Source organism: Gnatocerus cornutus, chromosome 2 (assembly GCF_029298725.1).
Source record: "Gnatocerus cornutus isolate USDA-ARS CGAHR chromosome 2, icGnaCorn1.1, whole genome shotgun sequence".
NCBI classification, from domain to species: domain Eukaryota; kingdom Metazoa; phylum Arthropoda; class Insecta; order Coleoptera; family Tenebrionidae; genus Gnatocerus; species Gnatocerus cornutus.
Window position 1 is genome coordinate 9,424,307 of NC_142234.1, and position 25,831 is coordinate 9,450,137.

Here is a 25,831-nt window from a genome sequence, read left to right on the forward strand (position 1 = left end):
TCGTATTTGAACGTTTTAGGTTAGATAACCTGTCAAATTTGGCAGAAGATCTCTGGCAGAAGGCTGTCAAAATTATAACCCAAAAAAAAATCATGCAAAAAAATTTGTTGAAATAGCTCTTAACAAAGGTAAGTAAACGAGCAGTAGAATTTCAAATTTGTCTTAATTTCTTCTTTTATTAAACACATTATGGGTAAAGTCCGCCGCCAACGAAAAAAGTTCCACTTGGAGCCTAAAACGGGCTCTACACATCCTCAAACGGAAAAATCATCCTTAGAGAATATCTCAACCCCAGAACTTGCAATAAAACCTCAAGACAACGTATTTGCTGGCTTAAATATTGATATAACTTCTCTTAAAAACCTCTCAGACGACACAAGAAGTGTGAAATCCTTCAAGTCTTTAAAATCTGACTCAGGAAAGGTTTTATCAAAGAAGGACAAGTTAAAGCTGCGCCGTGAAATGCTTTTGCAGAAATTTGAAGTGATCAAACAACAGAAGCAGTTGAGCAAAAAGAAAAAAACTGCAGTTGTTGGAGATTTGAACCCATTAAAGGATGCTTTGCCATCTCTAGAGAGTTTGTTGAAAAGCAGAGGAAATGTGCCATACAAAGGCGTTCAGTCAAAGAAAAAAAGAGGGATTGAAAAGGTAAGAACCATCAAGAAAAAGCAACTACAAGGTATTAAAATGTTTCAAATGATTCTTAAAAGTAAGCAGTATCAGACAGATCCACAAATGTCTATCTCTCAACATATTAAAGCTGTTTTAGATCAGGAGAAAAATAATGTAGGTGCTAATAAATAATTTTTTATTGAATTATTGTTTTTATTGAATTATTGTTTTTATTGAATGAAATCAATGAAATGAAATGTTAAAACTAAGTGTGTTGTTCATTCAGATTAGTTGAACAAATATAACACAAAAATAATTAAAACTTTTGAGAGAACAACGTTGGTATTAACAATATAAACAGTATATACATTCTAATTTAAGTGCCTAAGGCGCAGTCAATAATTCTTCTTGTATGCTGTGAGACCTACTGAATTTACCTCCTAGTTTTGTTGTGATATCTTGCGCTTGTTGAGCTTTTTCATTGTGATATTCAGTTGAATACTCCTGAAAAACAAATTAAAAAATGTGCCAAATAATGTGTCACCTTACTTTTAGTCTATTTCCTAAAAATACCGCTCTTTCACGTTTCTTGATCATATAATCCGTCGGTAGCAACCATCTATTTTCGTGACATTCTTCAGCAGAAGGTCGTTTACTGTAACAGTGTTGTTATGAACTCAGTCCCAAACTCTCGAAAACTTACTTTGGTTGTCGTTTGAAAAGAAGCATCAAAAATCGCGTACTTTCTTGCGAAATTTCTGTATAGAGATGTTCGAATCTGTATCTAACAAACGAAATGTTCTGTTTTGTTTCGTTCAAATCTTTGCCTTTGAAGGGTACAACACCAGACAACATAACGTACGTTAGAACACCCACAGTCCAAATATCAGTTTGTGGGAAAGCAGGCTCTTCATTAAGAACTTCTGGAGCTAAAAACCAAGAAATAGTTGTCGTTAAACTTATCCTTTTAACTTACAAATGTAGTCCAAGTGGCCCACTACTGGTACTTTGGTACCCAGCTTTGTCACTCGATGAGCAGAACCCAAATCGACTAGTTTAACTTGGACTGACCTCACTCCAGCCATCACGATGTTATCTGGCTGTAGGTCTAAGTGGCACAGTCCTCGCCAGTGTAGATATTGCAAACCATCCAAGATCTATCAAAATCACATAAAAAGTCTCCTTCGCGCGTTTTTATATTACCTGTGAGACAATAGTAGCAACCGTTTGTTCAGTGTACTCGTGTTTCGTGGCCAAGTACGTTAACACATCAGCCCCTTGCAACTTCTCCAAGATGAACACCGCCACGGGATTACTGGTGCTTTTGTACGCCGCCACTAATCCAGCGATTTTTTCGTGACGAAGTGATCTTAATGCAGCGAATTCGCCTTCTACGTCGTCAGCTTTGCTCATATCTAAGACTTTAGCGACTACCACAGCGTCTGATCTTTTGTCGATGGCTTTCAAAACCGTGGAGAATTGTCCTCGCGATATCTCCGAAATAAGGTTGTAATTCTCTTGAACGTTAGCGCTCTCCCATTCAACAGGATGTGTCTCTGCGGCATAGTCTGGATGCGTTATAGGTTCTACCTCGATTGGTTGACCACTGTCCGTAATTTGTTGCAAATGTAGCACTGCAGGACTCAATTGTATTTTTTCAGCTCCTTCACCTTTTGTTTTAACGAGGCCTGTAGGAACACCAAATTCGCTCCAGCCAATTGCATTTCTTGCAGCTAGCCTAAACATGTAATTGGTGAGCGGTGTTAAATTTTTAAACAAGTAGAATTCGTGGTCGATATTGTCGGCTTTTTTGATCCAGTCCACATCGTCTGCGAGCTTGTACTCAAGGCTGTAGCAAAGAACTGGAGAGTTTCCATCGAATCGCGGTTGCTTCCAAATAAGATAAATCTCGGTATCCGAAATTTGGCTGGCTTCAGGAGAATCCGGCTCATCAGGTGCACTTCCTAGGACAATTCTCGCTCGAGCAATGGTTTGTCCAATTTTATTTCTTGCGACGACTTTGTATGTTCCTTGGTCAAAGTCCAGGGCAGGACTGAATTTCAAATGGGAACGTCCATTTTCATCGGTATCGATTGTCACTCGATGCGACTCGGCGACGATGGAGTCATTCCTAACAAAATGTTTAATCCTTTTCTTAAGAAAAGCAAGAATACTTACTTAAACCATTGCACCAAAGGTTCTGGTTCGCCAACTGTGAAACACGTCAATTCAGCGTCTTTTCCTTCTACCATTGCAGTAATTTGTGGTTTTTCCCGGAAGAAGGGCAAGCGTCCGTCGTGCTTACTCTCTAAGTAAGCCTCCGCTTCAACGTAGGTGTCTAAACGCGACCCTAGCTCGTGTTTAAGACGCCGTATGCTGTAAGAGTTCTCATTAGTGCCGTACTTGTTAATTCTAGTCTTTCTCTCGTCATCGATTTCTTCATCCATGATATCGGTGAAGCGACGACGTTCCCTAATCGTTGGCGTCTGAAAAATACGGTACTATATGATATTATGAAGAACATAGAAAATTTACCGTCCAATCGAAGCCGTTTTCGTGCGAAATAATGAAACCAACACCAGCACCTCTGCTGCCAGCCACCTTCATATACTCCCGAAGGCGTACAGGAAAATCAACATCCCGAAGTTGCAGAAGATACGTATCGGGCCCTTGTTGATAACTATAGGAACATTAGTTTAAAATATTAACATTTTTTTAATGCTTACTGGCTCTCCGATTTTATGGAACCGATCTCATAGTTAAGCGGTGACCTGGTTGGAAGTAAATCTTCCCACGTGGGCATTCTCGGAGCTTTTACAGGGGATGGTGTCACCCTTGGCGAGTCGTATTCTCCAGGTGGATACACCATTCGAGACGGATGTGTGAATGCACTCTCTAAAGTACGTCGGCGGAACCATTTCTTGCATGAAGCATTATCGTACCATTCTCTAAACAATCTGTAGTAGCTCTCCAGGTATTTGCTACTGATTCTGTACTCGTCGCTGTAAATCTTATCAGCGAATTCTAACCAAGGATGTCTCAGTGCGGCGTGTACGTCTAGTCGTCCTTCCGCGTTGAAAACCAGGAGTTTTGAAATGAAATCTTTAGCTTCGACGCTGATATTTAACCACCAATCTTCTTCAAAGATCCATTTTCCGGATTGCACGTTTTTGAGGGTCTCGCGGTCGTCGTTGCCTCTGAAAGGCGAGCGTCCGGATAAGAGGATGTAGGTGATGATGCCAACACTCCACATATCCTGCCCTAAGCCGGTGCCTTCACCGTTTACAGCTTCCGGACTAGCATATTCAGGTACTCCGTAAAGAAGTGGTGCCAGGTTTCCGGCCTGGATGCGGCGCGCCAAGCCGAAATCGGTGATTTTGAGGTCGTCTCCACCAGGATGGGCAATCAGCAAGTCACCAATCTAGGAAAAAAAGTAAAAGACAGAAAAGGAGATAAGAACAGACTCACGTTGAGACCCATGTGCCCATAGCCCCTCTCATGCATGTATTCCAGGCCCTGAAGCAGCTGTCGAATAAATCCGGCAATGTCCCTCTCGGTGTAGTACTCTTGTTTGAGAAGATAATCTCTAACGAGTTCTCCTCCAGCAGCCAGTTCAAGAATAAGAGCCAAAGAGTCGCCAGTTTCGTAACTGTCGCGCAAAGAAATAAGTTTGCGGTGTCGCAACTGATTAAGAACTTCCAGTTCGTTGTACATGAACGGCCTCAAGTCTCCACGTCCATGCATGATCTTTGCAGCATAGTTTCTTCCGTTGATGCGTTCTACCGCGTGGTAAGTAATGCCTTGAGTACCACGACCCAACTCATCACCCAAATCGTAGTAATCTGACAATGGCTTCTTCTTAGTTTTAACGTTGGCGTAACCTCTGTAAGTGTGAATATTATAGTCTAGGTCGTTTTCTTCAACGTAAAGCATGGCGCTGCTGGAGATGGAACCGGCAACGTTGCGAGCGCTAACAGAGTAGAGACCCTCGTCTTTGCTGATGATGTCGTTGATTACGAGAATTGTGGTATCGGGTTCGATAAATTGGATCTATAATAAACGTAGCTTCATATCGATGGTGAAGGTGTTGATTTACCTTGATTCTGCTTGAAGTTGTTAACGGTTTCCAGTCTTTGTACCACTTGATGTCTGGGTATGGAACTCCAACAATGCGAGCGTCGAAACGAACCTTTCCGCGGTGCATGGCGTATTGGATTTCGGGACGACGGATGAATGTGGGAATTTCGGCGATTTCCAAACGCACTCTTTGACGAGCTTCACCGTGCTCGTTTCTTGCGACGGCTTCGTACCAACCCACATCTCTTTCCAACATTCTACAGAACAAAGTCAAAACTCATCTCGCTTTTTCGGTATCACTTACTTATTGATGAAAAGCGTAGCCTGGCCGTTGCGGGTGTAACTCATGTCAAAACGTCCCCCACTTTCGATAAGTTCATCATTGAAATAGAAAGAAACTTTTGGTTTTGGGTACCCATAAACAAACCAGAAGAGATTGGTGTTCTGATCTTTAACTCCATACTGAGTGTCGTGTTCTTGGCGCAAGAATCTTGGAGCTTGTGCCATGTTATCATGAGGCGGGCGCTCGATGTCGAAGTCCTTCGGGAAGTATGGAGAAGTTTCCGGACGGAAGTCGATCTCTGGAGGAAGATAGGGTCGGAACTTTGGTAACTCTGGTTCTAGTTTTGACCTGAAAAAAAAATCATAAACATATTTCCAAGTCTTCCTTCCTGGATTACCTATGAGTGGTTGCGTATGGCGATGGATCACTGATACCATATTTATTCTCCACTCTAACCCTAAATCTGTAGTCTCTAAATGGTTCCAAGTTCCGAACTCCGCAAGTACAACTTCTGATTCCTGTCCGAACAGTAAACCAATCTCCGTGTGGAAGTTCGCACATCTCTAACTGATAAGTTACTGGAGATCTAGGCGCTGACGGAATAGAGGGTCTCCATGATAGCGTGCAGTGTCTATCAGTCATTTGAGACACAATGGGTGGATCAGTCAGCGGCATGGGTGCACCACTTCTCTTGTATTTATCGAACTCGCTATATTGGTCCGTGATTGGTCGCTTGGCTCTAGGTTCCAATCCTTCGTCCATGTTCAAATTGGCATGGCAAATATCACCACCATACTCGTTTGTTATTTTGCACGAGTATTTTCCCAGATCGTCTTCATCGAGGTTGGAAATAGTCAAACGAATTAATCCTGCAGGATCTGTTTCCATTTTGATCCTGTTCGAAGGGAAAATTTTTTGGTCGTTGTGATACCACTCGACTTCTGGTTCAGGGTAACCAGCCGCACATGCAGTGAATTTGGCTGTCATACCCTTGAAGAGCTCGGTGTCGCCAATGCGTTTCAAAAACATGGGAGGTTCGATCTTTTTCTGTGTTTTACTGAAAACAAAAAGACGTATCAAAAAAGCTACTTGGCTAGTCACTATTACTTACATTTGATCAACGACCTCTAGAGAAGCGGTGCAGATTTCTTCACCTTCTTTGTTAGTGGCGGTCGCGCGATATACTGCAGCGTCATTTAGATCACAATTAAGAATGTACAAGCAGCATAAATCTCCATCGCGTTTGATATGAAACTTGTCGGACTCCCTGATGGGGATGCCGTCTTTTGACCACGTGACATCTGGTTGAGGAACCCCGGTGACACGACATGGAAATTTAGCGTCGCGTCCTGGAATTTGTTGCAGATCCGTGAAAGTTTGAGTGAAGTGGGGCGGCATGAAGACTTTATGTATTGCAACTTTAGCTTCTGAAGATTCTTTTCCCAGAGGGTTAGTAAGGGTGACTGAATACTCTCCAGCATCAGAAGGAAGAGCATATGTAAACTCTAAACCGACCTTCTTTCCGTCACAAATCACTAGAACTCTATCTGACGGCTCTACAGGCACTCCATCTTTGCTCCATTGCACTGTTGGAATAGGGTTAGCAGTGAATGGAGCTGAAAGAACCACAATTTGTCCTTCATCACCAACTACATCTTTCAAAGGATGCAAGAACATGGGGGGTTCTTCAGGTTGTTCGCTATCAGTGGCTGGAATAACAGTAAGAGCAGCACTGGTTTCCGCTTCTCCTGCTTCATTGATAGCAATAGCTCGGTAAGTTAGTCCGTCGCGTGCTTGATTTGCACAATCCAAAAGAAGAACACTTGTACCATCAGGCAGTTCTTGTATTTTTACGTGTTTACTGTCGGATATAACTTCTGCACCGTTGCGTGACCATGATATTTTCGGCGGTGGAAAAGCGGAGGCCTTTACTTCAAATCGTACAGGAAAACCTTCAACAACAGTTTGTGGAACTAAACGAATCAAGAACTCGGGTTTGGTAGGCTTCTTTGCGACAATCACGCTAGCTTCACTAGTGGCGTCTCCGAATTTGTTGGAAACCACGACTTCGTATTTTCCTGCATTTTCCGGTTTCGCACAATCGACAATGAGTGCAATTTTACCATCGGGATGGTTCTCAAAGTGAATGTTGGATGAGACGCGCACTGGTACGCCGTCTTTGAACCATTTGACTTCTGGGGGTGGATGAGATTGGACTTGAGCTTCTAATCGGAGAGTTTCTCCAGTGGGGAGGTCAACATCTTTAAAGCATTTGAGGAATTTGGGCCTCTGAGGCTTCTCTGTAAAGTCAAAATGACTTCCTTCAAAAAGTTGTTGGGTAAATATACTCACGCGCTACAGCGACGGCGCAAAGACAAGCAGACTCTCCGTTGGGGTTTTTAATGACTAGTTTGTAAGCACCACTGTCCCCAGGTTCCGCTTTATCGATATTAAGTTTAACAGTACCATCTGGTAAAAATGAAGTCTTGACTCGTTCATCATCGATGGGTTCTCCGTTTTTGAACCAAGCAACTGTAGGTCTTGGGCTTCCATTGATCTTCGCTTTTAGTTCAAGAGGTTCTCCTTCGTGGATATCCTCAGACCGCTCCAATTTCTTTCCAAACGTTGGTGGTGTTTTGAGCATGGTGATACGCGCAGTGGTTTCGGCGTCACCAGCAACATTAGCAGCAACTGCCTTGTACTACAGAGATTTTATAAAATTTGTCGTGTTCAAATTTTGCGCTTACCATTCCAGAGTCAGCTTCGTTGAAGCTACTAATGGTGAGGGTGCTGGTTACTTGAGCTTCCGTATGACTTTCAATCTTGTGATTTGCGTCTTCTGTGACTGGATTACCGTTCAAAAACCAACAAATTTGCGGTTTGGGCAAACCATCAGCTCGCACCATTACCGACAACTCTTTGGTATGTTCGACTTGTTCGTCGGACAAACCAGTGATGAACGTTGGTGTGTCCGCTATAATCGCAAAAGTAAAAATATTGTGCGACAGCAGAAGGGGTTAGTTAAGCAGAATGCAGTTAAAAAAAGCACATAGAGAAGGAAGAGACGGACACTTACTAGAGGGTTCTGCTTCTTCTGTAAAACAAAGTCGCAGATGAGTCATAGTGAACATATACCCCTCAAAAAGGGACGAATTCGAATTCTACTTACTGACTGCTTTAAGGCGCGCTTCTGATGTGCTCTCACCAAGGTTGTTCTTAGCAACAACTTTATAGTAACCGTCATCAGAAAGAAGCGCCTTTTTGAACACTAGCCTGTAGGTCTCATTGGCTACATCAGCGACGATTAAGCGATCTTCGCTTGCTTTAACAATTTGGCCGTCTTTGGTCCACACGACTTCCGCAATGGGATTGGATATAACTTTGCAGACAAACTCGACTTCTTCTCCGGGGATTACAGACACATTCTGAGGACCTTCAATTTCGGGACGAAGGACAATGGTGAGCTGCGCACTGCTGTTGCATTCTCCCCATTTATTCTTGGCAAAGAACGTGTATTTTCCATCGTTGCATCTATCACCTGGCGAGGAAACCTTGGCATTAACATCGTTGGCACGATAACAAGATTTTTCAACATAAGAGGAATTTTAAATGACCTATCTTCCGTAACGAAGACATAACAGTACTACTTACATCTGGGAATGGTAAGAGAATAAGTACACTCCTTTAATCCATCCTGGATCTCGTTGTCCTCGTTGTCCAAAATAATCTTGTACTTCTCATATTCTTCATCAGTGATTTCTTTTCCGTTCATTGACCATGTGGCATCAGGAACTGGGTCCCCAATTACCACGGCCTTGAAAGTGACCGAGTTCTTCTTTACAATAGTCTGATCGTCCAATCCTTGTTTGAGTTTAGGACGTCTCAACTCCTTCTCCGCTGCAAACTTAACGTTACTTCTTGTCCAACATTAAAATAAGAGTCATTACGTGTCACCTCCAAAACAGCTTGTTGTTTAGCTTCTCCTAAGGGATTCTTTAAGGTACACTGGATTGTTCCAGCATCGGACTTCTCCAGCTTAAGAATCTCAAGTTTGAATTCTTCTCCTTTTTGTGTGACTTTAACGCGACCGAGACCGTCAGATTTGATTTCTTGGCCGTTTATCGACCATGTGGCGGTCGGCGGAGGATTGGAAGTACCTTTGACGATGTATGAAATGCTCAAGGATTCGGGACGAGAAGTATCCTTCATCGTTGATTCGGTGATGGTGGGTTTAGCTATACAGAAAACATAAATTAGACATAGAAGAGAAAAACGGAACTCCACCCATATCTTACCTTTACAAGACGAGCAGCAGAAGAGTTTTATAAAGCGCAGTTAGTAAAGCGTACGAGACAAGATTAAACAGTGTGTTTAATGAATCTAATGTGTGATAACAGTAGTGATCGTGGCAATAGGTACCTTCATCATCTTCACTTTTTTTGATCTCTTCTATCAAACTGCGCTGTTTTTTTGCTCTTTGGAGGAGAGCTTCCAACTCTTCATCGTCTTCGTCCTCGTTTTGGACACCTTTTTGACTAGCTTGAGGTTCAATTTCTTTGGTTTTGGGTTTTTTAGCAGCGTCAAGTTGATTTTGTACGACTTCTAGTTCTTCCTGCGTAGCTGATTTCGCTCTGCTTGCTTTTCGTTTCGGTAACTCTGTTTCGATCGGAGTTTTAGGCTCATCAGGAAACTGTTCAATATCTTGGATTTCTTCAATTTGTATGGATTTACCACGTTTAGATCTAGGTTTGGATACTTCGTTCTCGGTGAAGTGTTGTGGTTTGTTTGCGTCTTCGTTTTCGACCAGTTCTGATTCCTCTAGGATGTCGGAGTGAGCTCTTTGGATCTGAGGTGAAAGAGGTTCTTCGACTATAGGCTCTGGAGTTACACGAGAAACTTTTTTTTCTTCAATGTCTACTTTTTCATATAGAGTACCTAGTTTGTGTGAACTGTTACTAAAGTGGATGTTCTAAACGGTTGGAAAGACATTGCCGCCTTAGTACTCGTTTCGGCTCAACATTATTAATAATACATAATTATAATTATTTCTTCGTTAATTTTTTTGGTAAGAACAAGTACCAAGGCGACTACATAAGCACATGTAAGCATCGCAGGCAAAACTCTGTCTCTGAAGAGTTTGTTACGATACTGACGTTACTTACGACAGATACTTACCTTTACCTTCATTTTCATCTATATCCTCAATTATGGGTTGTTTTGCTTCTTCTTTACCTACTTCTTTAATTTCCTCCGGTTTGGCTAATTCGCCACTCTGTGGCTCATCTTCTTCGATCACCTCCACTTTGAGTTTACCGGGTGGTTCTTCATCGACCTCAATAGCATCGGTATGGGTTACTTCTGCAATTCGGTTAGCGAAGGGTCATAGGGTAAGAACATTTAAATGGTGGGGGCAAAAAAAGCAAATCGAACAAGACGTCACAGGGGTCAAAAATAGATTTCACAAAATCACTTATGGGGACAAAACCGTACTTATCTTTTCCCGCTGGAGGCTTTTTAATACTTACTGTGTACAGTAACATAGCTCTTGCTTGAAACAGTTCCCAAAGAATTTGTCACCACGACTTCATACTCTCCTTGTTCTTCGTACTTGATGAGGTTAACAGCGAGGTTATAGGTTTCTTGACGCTGGGTATCTCGACTTATTTTGATGCGGGCGTCGGCGGAGACCTCGCGGCCATTGCGCAGCCATTTAACTGTCGGCTCCGGACAACCTTCCACTTCGACTTCTAGGTGCAAAGTGGCCCCTTCCTCAACTGTGGTATCCTTCAGCTGTTTAATAATACGCGGCGCACCTGAAAGTAGTCAAAAGCTAGCTAATTCCTCAAGTTAGTGAGTTGAACTCACAGTTGACAGTGAGTTTGGCGCTAGTTTCAGCAGAGCCACACTCGTTACTAAGCTTGCAGGTGTATTTTCCAGACAATTTACTGTTAACTTCTTTGATGACAAGTTTAACACCATCATCAGACTCCACTCGTGTAAATTCCGTCTTGGTTTCCGTTATTTCCATCTCATCGAGATACCTGAAAGCATACTATTTACTGCTGTCTTAAGACGTAAAGCCACTTTACCATTTGACGGTGGGTTTAGGGAAGGCCTCAACTTTCAAGTCAAAGGTCACATTAGTATCATGCTCTGTAACCGTCATGTCCTGCAGCGGCTTAGTAACTTTAGGTGCTTTTTTTACGTCGATCTTCAAATCATCTTCAACTGAGCCATGAATATTGGTCGCCTTAAACTTGTAACGGGCAGCATCAGTAGTGACAGCCCCTGTAATCTTTAGAATGTATGAATCGCCATCTTTCTTGATCACGTAATGGTCGCTTGAAGAGATCTGAGCGTCATCTTTGTACCACTTAACTTCAGCTTCAGGTTCAGACTCCAATTTGACTCTAAGTTCCACCGTTTCTTCTTGGGACACAATCTTGTCGTTTCCAAGTTTCTGAAGGATTTTAGGCTTGGTATGGATGTTAACGTTAAAGAACTGGTTAATTTGAGCGAGTTCGTTGGTTGCTACCACGGAGTAAGAACCCGTGTCTTTAAGAGACGTTTTTTCAATCACCAGAATGGTCTTGTCGCCTTCTTCAACGACTTTGATGCGTTCATCTTTCTTGATTTCTTTACCATCTTTGTAGAAGACAAGAGTAGGTTTAGGAGTACCTTCCAACTCCACGGGGACTCTCAAAGTGAGATCAGCGTGCGCATCGACATCTTCGATCTTACTCTTCAGTTTTGGTGGTAGCTTCACTGTTAGATTCATCTCAGCGGTGTCGCTGCCAATCTCGTTCTCAGCAGTACAAATGTATTTTCCAGCGTCTTCTTTCTGTACATCTTTGATGACCAAAGACATGCTTTCTTCGTCTTCGTACAGAAACTTGTATTTTCCACCAGCTTCAATTGGTTTACCATCATGAGTCCACTTAACCTGAGGCTTGGGGAATCCTTTAACTTGGAGTTCCAACATCGCGGAACCACCTGCAGTAACAATAGGTTCCCTCTTCTCAATGATAAGTTTGGGTTTCTCAGGTTCACGTGCTAGTTGGTTAATGGTACCATGAACAGTAAGTTCAGCACTGCAGCTAATGTGTCCTCGGGAGGTTTGAGCCACACATGTGTATAAACCAACGTCTTCAGCTTTCACGTGTTGGAACACCAACGCGAGAGAGTCTTCATCATCGCCCATTAAAACTTTGAAGCGTTCATCAGGTGCGAAGGGTTTACCATCGCGCTTCCATTGAAATTCGGAAGTTTCACCAGCGGGAAGGATTTCACCTTCCGGCATGTCTTTGTGGAGGTCTTCAGCTGAAATAACAGTTATTTGAGATAACAATTCCATTTCAAACGTTAAAAATGTTGCTTACTGGTTACTTTTAATTTTGCTTCTGATGACTCTTCACCCCATTTGTTGGAAGCGACGCACTTGTATGTTCCAGCGTCCGACATCTGCACTTCTGGAATTAACAGTTCGTAAAAACCGCGATCTGAGTGTTCGCGGACAACTTCGTAGCGGTCGCTCTTTTCAATAATGGATCCGTCTTTAAAGCTGCAATAGATTCTTTATATTATGATTGAAAAATAAGATAACTTACAAAATGACGTCCGGATTTGGGTCTCCGCGGACTTTAACCATAAATCTAAGATACGTTTTTTCAGCTAACTGGGTGTCTTTCAACTGGACCACAAACTCGGGTTTGTCAGTGTGAGCTCTTTCAAGCTTTTCTTCAGGAGTCACTGAAGAGCAATTATGTTATTATTTAATTTTGTATGATTGATCAACACTAACTTTCATGGACGATAAGCAGTGCGGAGCAAGAAGCTGTGCCATAAGGACTAGAAGCTAAAGCAGTGTAATAGCCGCTGTCTTCGACGTGAGCTTGGTTAATAACAATTTTATAATGGTGCGTTTCATCGCAGTGACTCATTTGAATGCGACCCATCATCACAGGATGACCGTTTAGTGGATGGTCATCTTTTAGCCACACAAAGCTGTCAGGTTTACATTTTAAAGCAACTTCGAAAATCATATTTTCTCCAGCTAGCGAAAGAAGCATAGTAAGCAGTGCTGAAGCTAGAATAAAACTTACGTTCGATGTCCGCGCCACGAATGGTCTTGATGAATCTATTTCTTTCGTCATCGCCGGAGATTATAGTTTCTTCAGAGTATTTCCCTCCAGATTTTGCTGTTTCTTTGACCAACGTGGTGGAGGTGGATATAGATTCGCTGCTCTCCATTGCCTCCTTACGAATTTCTTTTCCATTAGCGACGGTAGTCTCTGTGACGCTATGAATGGAGGATGACTCTGAAACATTCACTCGGGTAAATATGAGGTTTTGGAGTTGGTATAACACAGAAGCATGAGAGTGTTAACAGTTGATACTACGCGTGGTAGAAAAGAAGCATAAGCTGAATTCCATCGAACTCACCACGATCGCTTTTGGCGGAATCTGTTCTCTTGTACTTTTTTCCGTTCGAATCACTTCGTGAATATTTTCGAGGTTTTTCTTCTTCTTCTTCCTCCTGGCGAGACCGTGAGGAGTCAGTCCTCGAGTACTTTCTAGTGTATTTGGCGTACACATCTTCATCTCCGGCTTTATGTTCAATAGAACTACTTCTGTATTTCGATTTGCTGTCGGTCGAGTCTGTTCTGGAGTATTTTCTTTCGTACTTGGCGTATATGTCTTCGGCTTCTCGGTCTTCTCCCAGGTATTTGGAAGGGGAATATTTCGACATGAGGTCCTCCTCGATGTCGTCGCGAATCGAAAGAGACTTTCGCGCGTATTTGCTTGAATCGCCCACTTCTTCTATTGAGGTAGATCTTTTACCATAAGTTCTAACATCTCTATCTTTAATAGACCTTCTGGAGGTACTATAGGAATCAATATCACTCTCCCCCAAGCCCTCTACCGAACTGCGAATGGACCTTCTCACAGAATAAGAGTCCGCATCACCAACGGCTTCAGCGGAGGCTCTAATAGACCTTCTAGTGTAATTATCACCGTCACCATAATCACTGGTGACTGCTCTCACAGAACGTCTTGTGAAGTTGTAATCATCATCATCACCGCCTAAGTTGAGGTGTCTGGAGTAGCTGTAATCGTCTCCTTCGCCTCTTATAGACGACCTTTTGGAGTAACTCAGAGAGTCCCCAGTGTCGTACTTTGAGCTCAATGAATCGTATTTTGAACCTAGCGAAGATTCCGCGCTGCTGTATCTACTCGTGTCGTAACGCGAGGATAATCCGTCATTGGAAAGTGCTGATTGGGATCTTCTACTATACGAGGATTCCGAATATCCTTCTGTGGAGGAATAGTCCCAATAGATTTGTGCATTTCATGGCAAAGCGTGACTTATCGCAAAATGTGTGACTTGTTCTTGTGCAAAAATGAACAAATAATTCAAACGACAAAACACAAAAACGATACAATTAATTTCAAAGACTTTATTAGGATCGAGATGACAAGTGTTAAACTAACCTGCTCTTGCAGAGGACGATGTGTATCTTCTACTCATTTCGTCGGCACTTTCGACATTTACCTCTAAACCTACACTAGAATCGAAATGTGAGACACTTTTATTTAAAGCACTGGACACTTCTTTAATGAGAGAATCTTCAACTTCTGGTTTCTGAGGTTTTAAAGGTTCTGCAGGTTTTGGTGTGTTCTTTACTGTCTTCGAAGTGGGTTCTGGAAGCTTTTCTTCAACTTTCACGGTTTTTGGGGGTTCTGGTGTCTTTGATTTTTCTTTTGTTCTGATTTCTTCAACTTGAAGCTCTTTTAGTGGTTTGTCGTCGACTTTAGGGGTGTTTTGCGGCTCTGGAGTTTTCGCTTTTTCTTTGACTTCTTTGACTAGTCTGTTGTCAGCTTTAACGGTTTCGGCAGGTTCAGAAGACTTAGCTCTTTCGTTGACTTCTTCTACTTTAACTTCTTTTGGTGAAGTGTCCTCAACTTTGAGAGTTTTGGGAAGTTCTGAAGTCTTCGCTGTTTCTTTGACTTCTTCAACTTTTTTGAGTTTATCGTAGGAGTTTGGCGGCTCTGGAGTTTTCGATTTTTCTTTTACGGTTTCTTGTTCAGGGAGTTTGATGGTAACCTGAGGAGTTTTCGGTTTTTCTTGCTCTTTAACTTCTGCTACTGGCGCTTCTTGTATCTGAGCCGACGCAGGTTGGTCTTTGCTTCGTTCTTTTTCCTGGATTATGCTTTTAAGTTCGTCAGTTAGCTTTTTGAGCGACTCTTGGAGAGATGGTTTCCTTTGTGTTGTCTCAACAGCTTCTTCAGTAACAGTCTTCTTTTCACTAGTCTTGTTCTCTTTAACGTCTTCAGCTTTAGCTTGAGTTGGTTCAGTAGGTGGTGATGATGACGCTAACTGGAAGTCGTCGTCGGTATCTTCACCTTCTTCTGTAAACCCAAAGAAATTAAAAACTCTTTTTTATTATCTCGGTTTACCGTAAGTCTGCGCAAATTCTTTGATTTCTTTGAGCCAGTACTCTGTGATATGGTCCCTGTGGGCAGTGAGAATCAACGATTGCCCACTGACAATTTCAATTAGCTCAAGAAGTTTTTCTTCTTCCGGATGGTCTTTCACAGCTACTCGATTCAGCTGAATTTGATGTTAATCATCAGAAATTTCGTTTTGTTAGTCTTACCTGGATGATATCTTTGAGTTGGAAGACAGATCTATCGTCTGAGATGCGTCTAACTTTACAGATGAGGACTTTGCCTTTGAACAAGAAGAGATAACGTTCTTTTGTGGCGTCAGCGAGTGATACTGAAAACCAATCGTGTGCTAAAAGTCGTCCAAGCTTGTGGATGCTTCCACGATATCCTTCGATATTAGAAGTAAACTTTTCGTCTTGCGCCCGGTGAGGGACACTCAGCATCAACTCCAAGGCTTTCTGGAGGTCGCTGTTGTCTTCGCCGAGACAAGCGCTGTACCTTACCAACTCCTGAAAGCCGAACGTGTTAACTTCTTTGGAGAATGACATTAATGATAATGTAGTATAAAAGAATGATCGCAGTGACGATTCCCAGGTAGTAGATGCATACATCGGCCATCATTTTGAATTTTGACAACTAAAATTTTGAAACTGCACTAACGTCAAAACTGAAAATTTAACGTCTTATAAGTTTGAACACGTGATGGAGTAAAAGGACTAGAGTCAAAACACCGATCCAGTAGAAGTAATTTTCACAAGGCATTTCCGAAAATTAATAGTTGGTTAAATGTGCTTTCAAGCAGATGTACACTCTGTCGGACAGATCCCTCAGAATTAGAGCAATCAATGCCACTATTCCCACGACCCCACACCACGCAATAAGTTCATTAAATGTAGAAATGAGACAATACATATCACTAAAATTTACATAAAACGTCAAAATTGAAAAAAAATGACAAACGAAATCCATGTTTCAGGACTTCATTTCCTTTCTTACAAATTGACATTGATCGTGGGCGTCTAATGAAATGGGTCAACACTAGCTATTTCCGTCGCTCTAAATATATTATCGGCGCCCATTCTGCATGCACAGTCTACCATCACGTTCCACACAAAAACAACTCTATTTATTTAAATTCTTATTGGCACAAACAAACTTGTCTCTCACCTTCAAGAGCAGTTGGTAGTCGTTGATACGTTGTATCGGAAGTTTGAGATGCTCGAAAATGGTTTTATCGTCACCCAATCGTTGTGACAACTCCTGCAATGTTAGATTTGATAAGAGAAAGCTAAAATTGCTATAATTAGGAAGATGAGGACACGTGGATGCCAAATTGATTCGATGGTAGAGCTCTATATCGGTCGGAACAAGCGTGGAATTTCAAGCGCTGCCAACAAGTGTGTGTTTATGATGCAGAGGCATTCTTCAAAGGGTATGGTTTCGGAGCCTTGAAGCGCTAAAGGTTCTTGGAGCGGTGAAGTGAATCGACAAAGATCAGGGTTTGGTCAAAGAATTGATAGTATTTTATTATTTGCGGTCAAATTTGGATTCCTATGACTAAGGCGATAAACGCGTGGAGTCATCATTGAAAAAATCTATGGCACAGGAAACATCTTCAACATTCTAAAATTATTTGGGCGGATGATTCGTAAATAAAAATAGAAGCAGGCCAGATTGTTATTTTTTAATTTATTGTCTTACAGCTTGACATTAACATGAAGAGGCAAGCCAAAAAATCATAGGGATTGCAGGAGTTTATTTCTTCTTCTTCTTGATTTTACTCCACCAAAAAATTAAGCACCCGAAATGCAGTAATAATAATAGTTTGGACCAAATATGCTTATACGTCTCTGATAAATCACACCCTTTTATGAGAACGTGTTTGCATTTTAAACGGTAAATATCAACCCTGCTTATATGCGATTGGTTGCTGCTAAACAAATAAGATTAGCGTTATACACAAAAACAGTAAAAAAACTCTAAAATAGCTTGATTGAACGCTCACATTATCTTATCACTCTTATCAGCGTATCACGAATTAACGATATTCAGTGGGCGGGACAATACAATAAGAGCAATGAATGGCAGTAGTTTGCGATAACAGTACATTTTGTTTAAAATATACCTAGTTTATAAAGAACCTGTGTCAATTAGGTTTTTTCATTTTTTTCTTTCGGTAAAGTTGAAATCCCACTGGTACGACAATTATTATTTTTTAAAATTGCAATTATTTGTACAAAAACTACCTTCACTACAAAGCTTTTCAGTGACTATTAATTTTAGTCCAAAATTTGGTAAGGGAATGGTGCCCTGTAAAATTTATTAAAAGTTAAAAAAAGCAAAAATTAGTACTAAAAGATAGTAGAAATCTAGAAAAAAATAAAAAGGAAGAATCTTGAAGCAGTAAAGTTTAAAAATTGGTTGTTTTTAACACCTCACAAAAACATTTCAAGTTCAACCTAATTGTTTATATTATGAAATAACTCATCGACGGTTTATTTCTTTACGAAAATCTGACACTTATCCCTGACCGAAGATCAAACAAACGATTTTCCCGACTTTTCTAATTATAATTTACCGATTCCTATTTTTTAATTTAGGTAATCACACGTCACTCACAACAGCACTAGATTCAAATAACTATTCGTCGGGTTATGTTTTCATTGTTTTCTTCACTGGTCCCGGAAATTTGGCACCAATTTCCTTCAAACTATTAATTGAGAGCAAATACTAACAGTCATTAAAAAAATTGGCCGCTGTTACATTTGGACTCGCCAGACACCTATCATGTTGCATTTAACGTAAAGTATCCGATTTCTAATTAATTGAATCTTAAAGGAATCCCCCAATTGTTGCATATATGGTTGAAGAAAGCCACCTAGTTGTAAATTGGTACAGTGACCCGAGTAGGACCGACGTGGAATGTCCTACCTGTGGATTGGGGGTAAGTCCACGTGCAAGGGGCCTCCACAAGACGCGCACTCTTCGCGGACACGAATCGACTGACTAGGAACAAATCGGCTCATTCCCTGTGGCTATACATAGAAACGTGCTCAGATATCACACGTAACAGTTTGCACAGACGAATTTTAGTTTTTGCTCTTTTTGATTAGCGTGGAATTGCAAATTGAGCGGAGATGAATAATGGAGGAGATGGGAGATAATGAGGGCTGGAGACAGGAGGGGTGACGTTTGAACGTCACAAAGTTTTGCAAAGGTGCGTACCTGGTTATCGGCGGTTTTTGCGATTCTTAAAATAGATGGTTATTTTTGGGACATGTTGACGATAAGTGAACTGCATAAAACTTACCGCCCACAAGTTACAGTTGCTTGGGATGCTGCGGAATTATTTTGGATGGGTGAATGAAAGTGTGGGCGCGGGTTGATGATGGGTTGGATGAGAAACAACGCGATTAACACATTCTAGATGGATCATTAGCTTGTGGATAAATAATGATTTTTGCAAATTGGAAAAGTTCTCGGTAAAGTTGAGGAATTCATTTTTTGAGAAGTGTTGGCAGAGCATTTTGTCTATTTTGCAAGTTTTATTTACCTAAATGGTTTATTTGAACTTAATACTGACTTGGATTGAAAATGATTCGTATGGATAAAAAGTAGGAAAAAACGTAACTATACATACAGTGTGTTCCAGAACTTACAATTTTGTAAACTCGCACGGATCTTGGAATTCTGAGACAGCTTATATCTAACTCAAATTGAACTAAAATTCTGATTTAAGAAAATATTAAATAGATCTATAAAATCAATTATTGAATTCACTACCATTTTTGGTCAATTATGTTTAATCTGGCAATAAAAATATTTAAATCAACTTAAATAAAAATTTGATTTGATTTTTGAGTGGAAAATATTACTTACTCTTCCACCAAGCCGCAGCACTAAACCTTACGTCTTAAAACTAAAATGAAATATTAGAATATTCACTTTTTATATCCTTGCATAAATATACTCAGATTGATGGAGTTTTGGTTTAATTTTAAAACACCTCAAATACTTAATTCTAGTATGAAAAATTTTGGCATAGAGCCTATAGTTACATTATCTCTGGCTCTTCAAACGGTTGTATTTCCACTGTAAAATATCCACTTTAAACTTTCAGTGCATTTAAACGCGATAGTTTTGTGTCTTTACGTTATGCACTTAACACTGTTTTATGAAAATCAGGTCAGAACCTAATATCCACCTCTGCCAAAAGTTAATTTTTCACTGATGAGTTTCCTAAATTCTTGTGAAAGAAATGACAACTACATCGTAAAACTTTTCGTTCACAGTTTTAATTTTAGTTACAATGTCTTAGTTTTCCATATCTTGAGTGATTAAGTAGAGAATTTTCATGCGTTGTTAAAAAAAGCGATGATCCCAGTACTGTTTACATTCTATCTGCAACTTTTGCAATTTTTTCCTTTATTCTTAGACATCAGAGGTTTGTTATTTCGAAAATTTATTCGCGTCGATGTTTGTAGGTGTTTCATTGTTCACAAATACGCGGCTATTTTTAGCAAAGCCGAATCTGCATGATTAATCCACAAAATGTTTCATGTTCATCCGTTTTAAAAATAGTATCTGGAAAATACTTAGTAGATATGTGGGTTATAATTTTCTTCAATGTTGAGATAATAAACTTAAATAATGAAAGATAAAATTTTATAGTGTGAACGTCGGATAAATCTACGCATTTCCCAAATTAAATTTCTGGAAATATCTCGGACTAATTTTGGTGTATTTGAATCATCGTGGGTATTAAAATATTAGTTTAAGCAGTGATGCATGCTTTCTACAATATTTTATTTTAGTATACAAGGTAGAAAATTGATAAAGCATAGAAAAGAGAGAATTGGAATAATTCTCCATAACTCATCATTTACTTGTGCCTATTATAATATTATGAACAATAAGACTAAAATTTTACAGCCTCGTCAATACATATAACGTGGAAATTAAACGTTGCGCTCATTTTGTGTTTAACCTTGGAAGCATATTTCAAAAATTCAGGGACAAGGTTACTTTATGCACCTGAAGTTGTGCCTCTAAAGACTAAATTCCTGTGTTTAATTAACTTCCCGCTTTTACTTCCTTTGTTTATTCCGATAACGCTCCTTCGATGATAGCTCAACATACCATTTACTAATGTTAACTAAACTTTTCCGTTTGATTTTTCTAACACAACTGTATAAACACTGCTTAAATCTTTTAATCTCAGATAAACTCACATCGAAATAGTCATGAGCTTCGTCGCAGCTGTCCAAGAAAGCTTGAGCTTGAGGTTCGTACATGTAATAATCCACATGTTTGTCGAAATCACGTTCCAGACGCAGAAAGAATTTTCCTAATAAGTGAGGCTCGTTCGCGTAGTACTTAACACCTTCCATTAGCACGCTAAAAAAATTTGTTGTGAATATTTTACCGCAAATGGTGAGAACTTACGTCCGATGGAATTCTGCAATTTCTTTGAGGTTGCCGAAGATGATTTCGAAGTTGTCACGGATGATTTTGGGGACTTTCTTCGTTTCAGACAAGAGGAGATATTTCTGGACGACGTGGTCTAGATCTTTGACAAATTCTTGTTCGGTTTCTACGAGTTCTTTGACGACGGCTCTAGAAAAAGAGGATCGTTCATAAACTGACGACGTTCTCAAGTTATAGAACTTGTTAAATAGGTTTATTTGAACAATTTGATTACAAGACCAAGAGAAACTAAAATTTTCAGGAAAAGAGGAAAAGATTTTTTTAGCACACATATGGCTCCCAACTAACTCATTCATTTCACGTAAACACAGTTTTTGGAGTGACCTACTTCTCACGCTTCTTCACAATGAAGTCGTTTAAAAAAAACTATAACAAGTGGATAGAACAGGTTCGTGCAAAATCTTCAGGTAATGCTGCAATATAGAATCCGTGAGAAATGTAGCACGTCAAGTTTTTGAGACATAGCGGGAGTGCATTATTTATTCACAGTTCTTTAACACTGAATTTGACTTATTTTTTGGAAAGTATATTGTTATGATTCACACAATCTTGAAAAAATAAGTACCTATAGGAAAAATTGCAATAAATCAAAAGCTGTATCACTCGGATTTTCAGAACGAGTTGTACAATGTTTTGCCTGATCTTCTCAAATATTGATAAAAGCTAACAGCAATCTAAATTTTTGACTTATCGCTTATTCTTAATCGCTTCATGTAATTGTTAGGTTTGGAAGGATTGCAGGAAGCTGCTACATCATTTTTAATCCACATTTCTGCAATATCCTATAAATGTTCAAATAAATTAAATTAAAATTAAATTTGTTTCAATCGCCAACAATTTTTTAAATGCCATTTTTTCTTGTTCGTCACAATGTCATTAACTAAGCAAAACCTAACGATAAAGTTACGCAACAACTCATAGCTCGTTTTGATTTATTTTATGCTATTTGTTATCAAGTTATCATTATCGTCATCCAATAAATTGATTCTTTTTTGTGCATGACTAAATTAGCTTAGAAATGTATTCAATAAACAACAGTTTCGGATATTTAGCCAATGAATGACGAGTTCGAGTCGTTGTTTAAGTACGTTTTTTGTCATAAAAACTTCTGTGATGTAGGCAATGCGAGCCAATCAGTATAAATTCTTTTTTCGTTTAAATCCGATTTCAACTACATCCTCCATTTTGCTGTTTAAAAAGGTGGATCTTTAAATGAAAGTTTCTAAAATCTCTGTCTTCTGCTATAGAAGTTGGTAATTGGCCGCGTTTAATAGACATTTCAAAAACAGTCACCTTGCCATTACTTTTAGTATTAAAACCATCAGGATTAATATGATTTTAAATTACTAACTTTTTTTTTTTTTAATTTTCTTTGCAGATCCTGCCGGTACTTTGATACATCCTTTATTATTTTTTCTTTATCTGCAGTTCTTGATTCAATCTAATTAAAATATAAAATTTGACTTATTCATTTTAAAATTTACAAACTCTGTTGGTATCTTCCTAGAATTATTATCAATTGTTATTACAATTACTAAAATTTTGAATGAAATTTCGAATATACCATGTTGCACTACATCTCATTTCTTTAGAGAAATGAATAATTTTCTTTACCCAGTTCTTGAGTATTGGTTTTATATAGTTTTTTCTGTAGTCTTACAAACTTACTGTCTTCTAAACATTGCATCCCCAGGAAGCCCAGCTCCTTCAGGACTCGGATCATCCAAAGTCTGCAAAACTTTGCAAGGAACCCATCCTTGCTTCTTACCACCAACTTCACGTACCAACCATCTAAAATATAGAATAAATTTACGATTTTGTCATCATCTTGTCAGTACCTGGCCTCCAAATTCAGTCTAGTAGGGGAATGTCTAGAACTCAAGTGTGTCCTTCTTGGTTTCACTGAGAGTTTGTGACGAGCGGCAGAGTTGTCCAGAAGTTTTCCAGAAACACTATCCAGCTCTGGATCCAATTTCGGCTTCCTACAAGAAGTTTGTATTTAAATGAGTTAATAAATCTAAAGCTTACTTTGCCACGATTGGATCTTCGGTATCCAAGAGTTCGACGACATCGCCCTCTTTTAGTGTGATCTCGTCGGAACTTCGTGCAATGTATTTTTGCCAAGCGACCAGAATCTCTCCATTTACCTAAAGTCAGATACTGTTAAACGAAAGAAGTGGTTGTTGAGACACGTGTGGATGTTGCCTAAGACGCACATCGATACTACCAATTAAAGATTTAGTTGTGATCACCGACTTGAAACAAGTCCAATTGCATGTGCCAAAAATTTTGTAGACATTGACCACATTCGTAAACAATGAATTTTGAAATCACAACCAAACAGAAAAGTGATTGGAAAAAAAGTGTTACTAAAAGCGGCAACTAACAAGCGCTTAATGAAGACATCAAACATACTGCTTGTCGTAAAACGAATATCATTATAAAATTTTGTGATTGGTCCTTCGGCCCCTCCGTGTGTGTTTTGTGTAGTGTGATGGTGCGACTAGTATATCTATAAATAAACAAACACGATTAGTACATTGTGCAATTTGGGTGCAACAAGTGTGATGTAAAGTTATTCGATGAAATTTGGATTTCGCTGGATTTACCTCTGTTTTTGGATCACGTTGCGACGACGCCATGATTCATCCTGTTGTCCTGAAGGAAGAAGAGTTAGTCTCTTGAAGAGTGTTAGACGTTCGGTTGCAAAAGCGACTCACACTGAAAAATCGCGATGCAATTGATCTATATAAAGAGTGGGTCAGTCAATCTCTGTTAAATATCATACAGTTGGTTGGCTGCCAACAGGAAAGATGCAGAAGGGGTGCCAAGACAATTTAACTTTCTCCCGGTCATAGAGAAGATTTTTGTTTTTGAGATGTATAAAGTTATTTTTCTATTTGGATAGTCTCTGTGGTTGCATAAGATGCACAAGTTCTGGCAATTCTAGACATTTTATAGAAGGATATATAAAATATTTTGAAAATTAAGTAAATATCTACAGGCCATGTAACTAAAAACTATTTTCATTCAAAAAATTATTGCTTTTATCACGAATTGGACGAATGTTCTGACGTTGGTCCTTCCACTTTCAATTTTTTTTTCTTTTTTTTAAATTTATAGTTGGTTTTTTTATTTAATAAACTTTTAGTTCAAGAGCTAGATTTTGGAAATTTTGAATTTGTACTAGAATTTGTATAACTCGGTACTTTATTTTCAAAATTCTAAAATTTTAAATGTAATTAATTTAGATTGAGGGTATTGATGTAAAAATGTTTTATCTAGGATTTTTATATATAACTTTGCAGAAATATTCTTCAAAATAATATTAGCTAAACCACACCCAAAAATAATAAGTTGATCTAGTTTTTAAGAAAATCGATGCACTATTTACATAATATAAATTTATGTACCCAAATCATGCATTTTAGGTAAATTTTGAACACGAGTTTTTTCTGCTAATGGGATTTTTAAAATTACAGTGGAACCTCGATTATCCGGGGTAATAAAAAGGAAGGATCGCACGGATAAGTGCGGTTAATCGAAACAATTTTAACTAAAGCCGACAATACAACAGCAATGTTACTATGGCTTTGAATACTGAAAATTAAAATTATTGGAGGAACATTTCAGCAATGTTGCCATTTTCCTAATTTTATTTTGACCCTACTGCGAAAACAAAGAGGGTAGAATTTTTTTAACATTTTTTTGGTACTCTGGGGGACCACCTAATTATCCCCTTTTACGGTGGTTTGCCACTTTCCGGACACCTGTATCATCTGCATACACTTTTTTTTATTATTATTTTTTTAATTACAATATTCCGAAGCAAAAAATTGTGTCTATTAATTTTTATTTTCTAAAAGTTATTATGATTTTTTTGAAGAAAAAAATAGCGTTAATGTAAAAAATAAACAAAAAATTACTGTTTTATCAACTTATATTTTTATTGTACAATAAAAGATTAGTTGATAATTGTTTATTGTTGTTTTGTCTACAGCTAGAAACACTTTCTAACCACTACAAATAAAATTTTTGTTGTATTTTTATTCAAGGTATGTTTGGATTATCTAAATAAATTTTGAAGGTCTAAATATTATTTTTAGTAAGTATATTTGATTCATTAATGAGTAACTTATTAGGTAATTCCAAAATAAACTAATTAAGAACTATTTTTAACCTACTCTTAATTTTGATTGCATCCGCAACATTTTAAGAAATCAACAAAAAAGTGAGTCACGAGATTCCAAAATAATGTCAGTTTATTTTTTGAAATCACATATTATCTAAGATGTGTTTCTTGGCAGCAAATGTGCATTTTTATGAAGGATGCAAGACAGAAGAATCAGAGGAACAAAAGATTTAAATGATGATAATTAATCTTTCTGACAAAACACGTTAATTTTTAATAGTAAACAAGACTTAGACAAATACATCTCTAACTATTAAAAAAGGATTACAATTGTTTGTGATCTTTAGCCAAAATCAAAGAACTAAAAAAGAATGACGCTATTTAATGAGTAGTTATAGCCACAAACACATCAATAAATCTAGAAACTATGTCAAATTCCCTCAAAACATCTCAATTGTTCTATTTTCGGTGTTCATCTCCGTTCCAAGAACGTTTCTCTCAGGGTTAAAGCGCACTCAAAAATTTATTTGTTACAAAAAGTGCAACAAGGCACGTGTTTTTTGAAAAACACAAATTTTGGCTTTGCAACCGCGTCTAAAAATTATTTCTAAAACTATAAATTTTACCACCGTGTCAAGTATTAATGGCTTTGTTGTACACACCTCTTTATCAGTACACAAAACACTCACGTTCAATCAACCACCTATAAATAATACGATCAAGCAAGCTTCTCGCGAAACACTGGCGAATCGTTCGCTACCACACACTAGATCTGAAGCCTCCTGAGCTAT

At 39.0% G+C, this 25,831-nt stretch overlaps 2 protein-coding genes across 8 annotated transcripts; one reads left to right on the plus strand and one right to left on the minus strand.

The window, feature by feature from the left end:
• The first annotated feature begins 9 nt into the window (after positions 1-9).
• On the plus strand, positions 10-816 carry LOC148178789 (ribosome biogenesis protein SLX9 homolog). The gene has a single exon (XM_088031520.1). The coding sequence runs from the start codon at positions 190-192 to the stop codon at positions 802-804; it is 615 nt and encodes a 204-aa protein (XP_087887646.1). The 5' UTR covers positions 10-189; the 3' UTR covers positions 805-816.
• Obsc (Obscurin) lies at positions 792-25,813 on the minus strand. 7 transcript variants are annotated; one of them, XM_088031507.1, is made up of 40 exons: positions 25,703-25,805; positions 23,518-23,566; positions 23,324-23,420; positions 22,937-23,055; positions 22,747-22,890; positions 22,577-22,699; positions 20,867-21,037; positions 20,653-20,818; positions 16,589-16,681; positions 15,631-15,930; positions 15,431-15,584; positions 14,465-15,382; positions 13,415-14,287; positions 13,075-13,290; positions 12,580-12,721; positions 12,352-12,533; positions 11,062-12,292; positions 10,838-11,013; positions 10,498-10,785; positions 10,148-10,330; positions 9,392-9,907; positions 8,920-9,207; positions 8,624-8,869; positions 8,142-8,510; positions 8,049-8,066; positions 7,720-7,946; positions 7,325-7,673; positions 6,084-7,272; positions 5,370-6,029; positions 4,994-5,320; positions 4,709-4,946; positions 4,081-4,662; positions 3,339-4,033; positions 3,148-3,292; positions 2,791-3,098; positions 1,816-2,743; positions 1,589-1,769; positions 1,316-1,541; positions 1,162-1,267; positions 792-1,116 (listed from the first exon to the last, which is right to left on the minus strand). In XM_088031507.1, exons 3-40 carry the CDS (start codon positions 23,345-23,347, stop codon positions 997-999), a joined length of 13,221 nt encoding a protein of 4,406 aa, XP_087887633.1. In that variant the 5' UTR covers positions 23,348-23,420; positions 23,518-23,566; positions 25,703-25,805; the 3' UTR covers positions 792-996. The 7 variants fall into 7 exon arrangements, with proteins under 7 accessions (XP_087887633.1, XP_087887631.1, XP_087887634.1 ...); XM_088031505.1 differs by lacking the exon at positions 23,324-23,420 and having other exon boundaries at positions 25,703-25,813; XM_088031508.1 differs by lacking the exons at positions 8,049-8,066; positions 23,324-23,420 and having other exon boundaries at positions 25,703-25,813.
• Between the last annotated feature and the right edge of the window lie 18 nt (positions 25,814-25,831).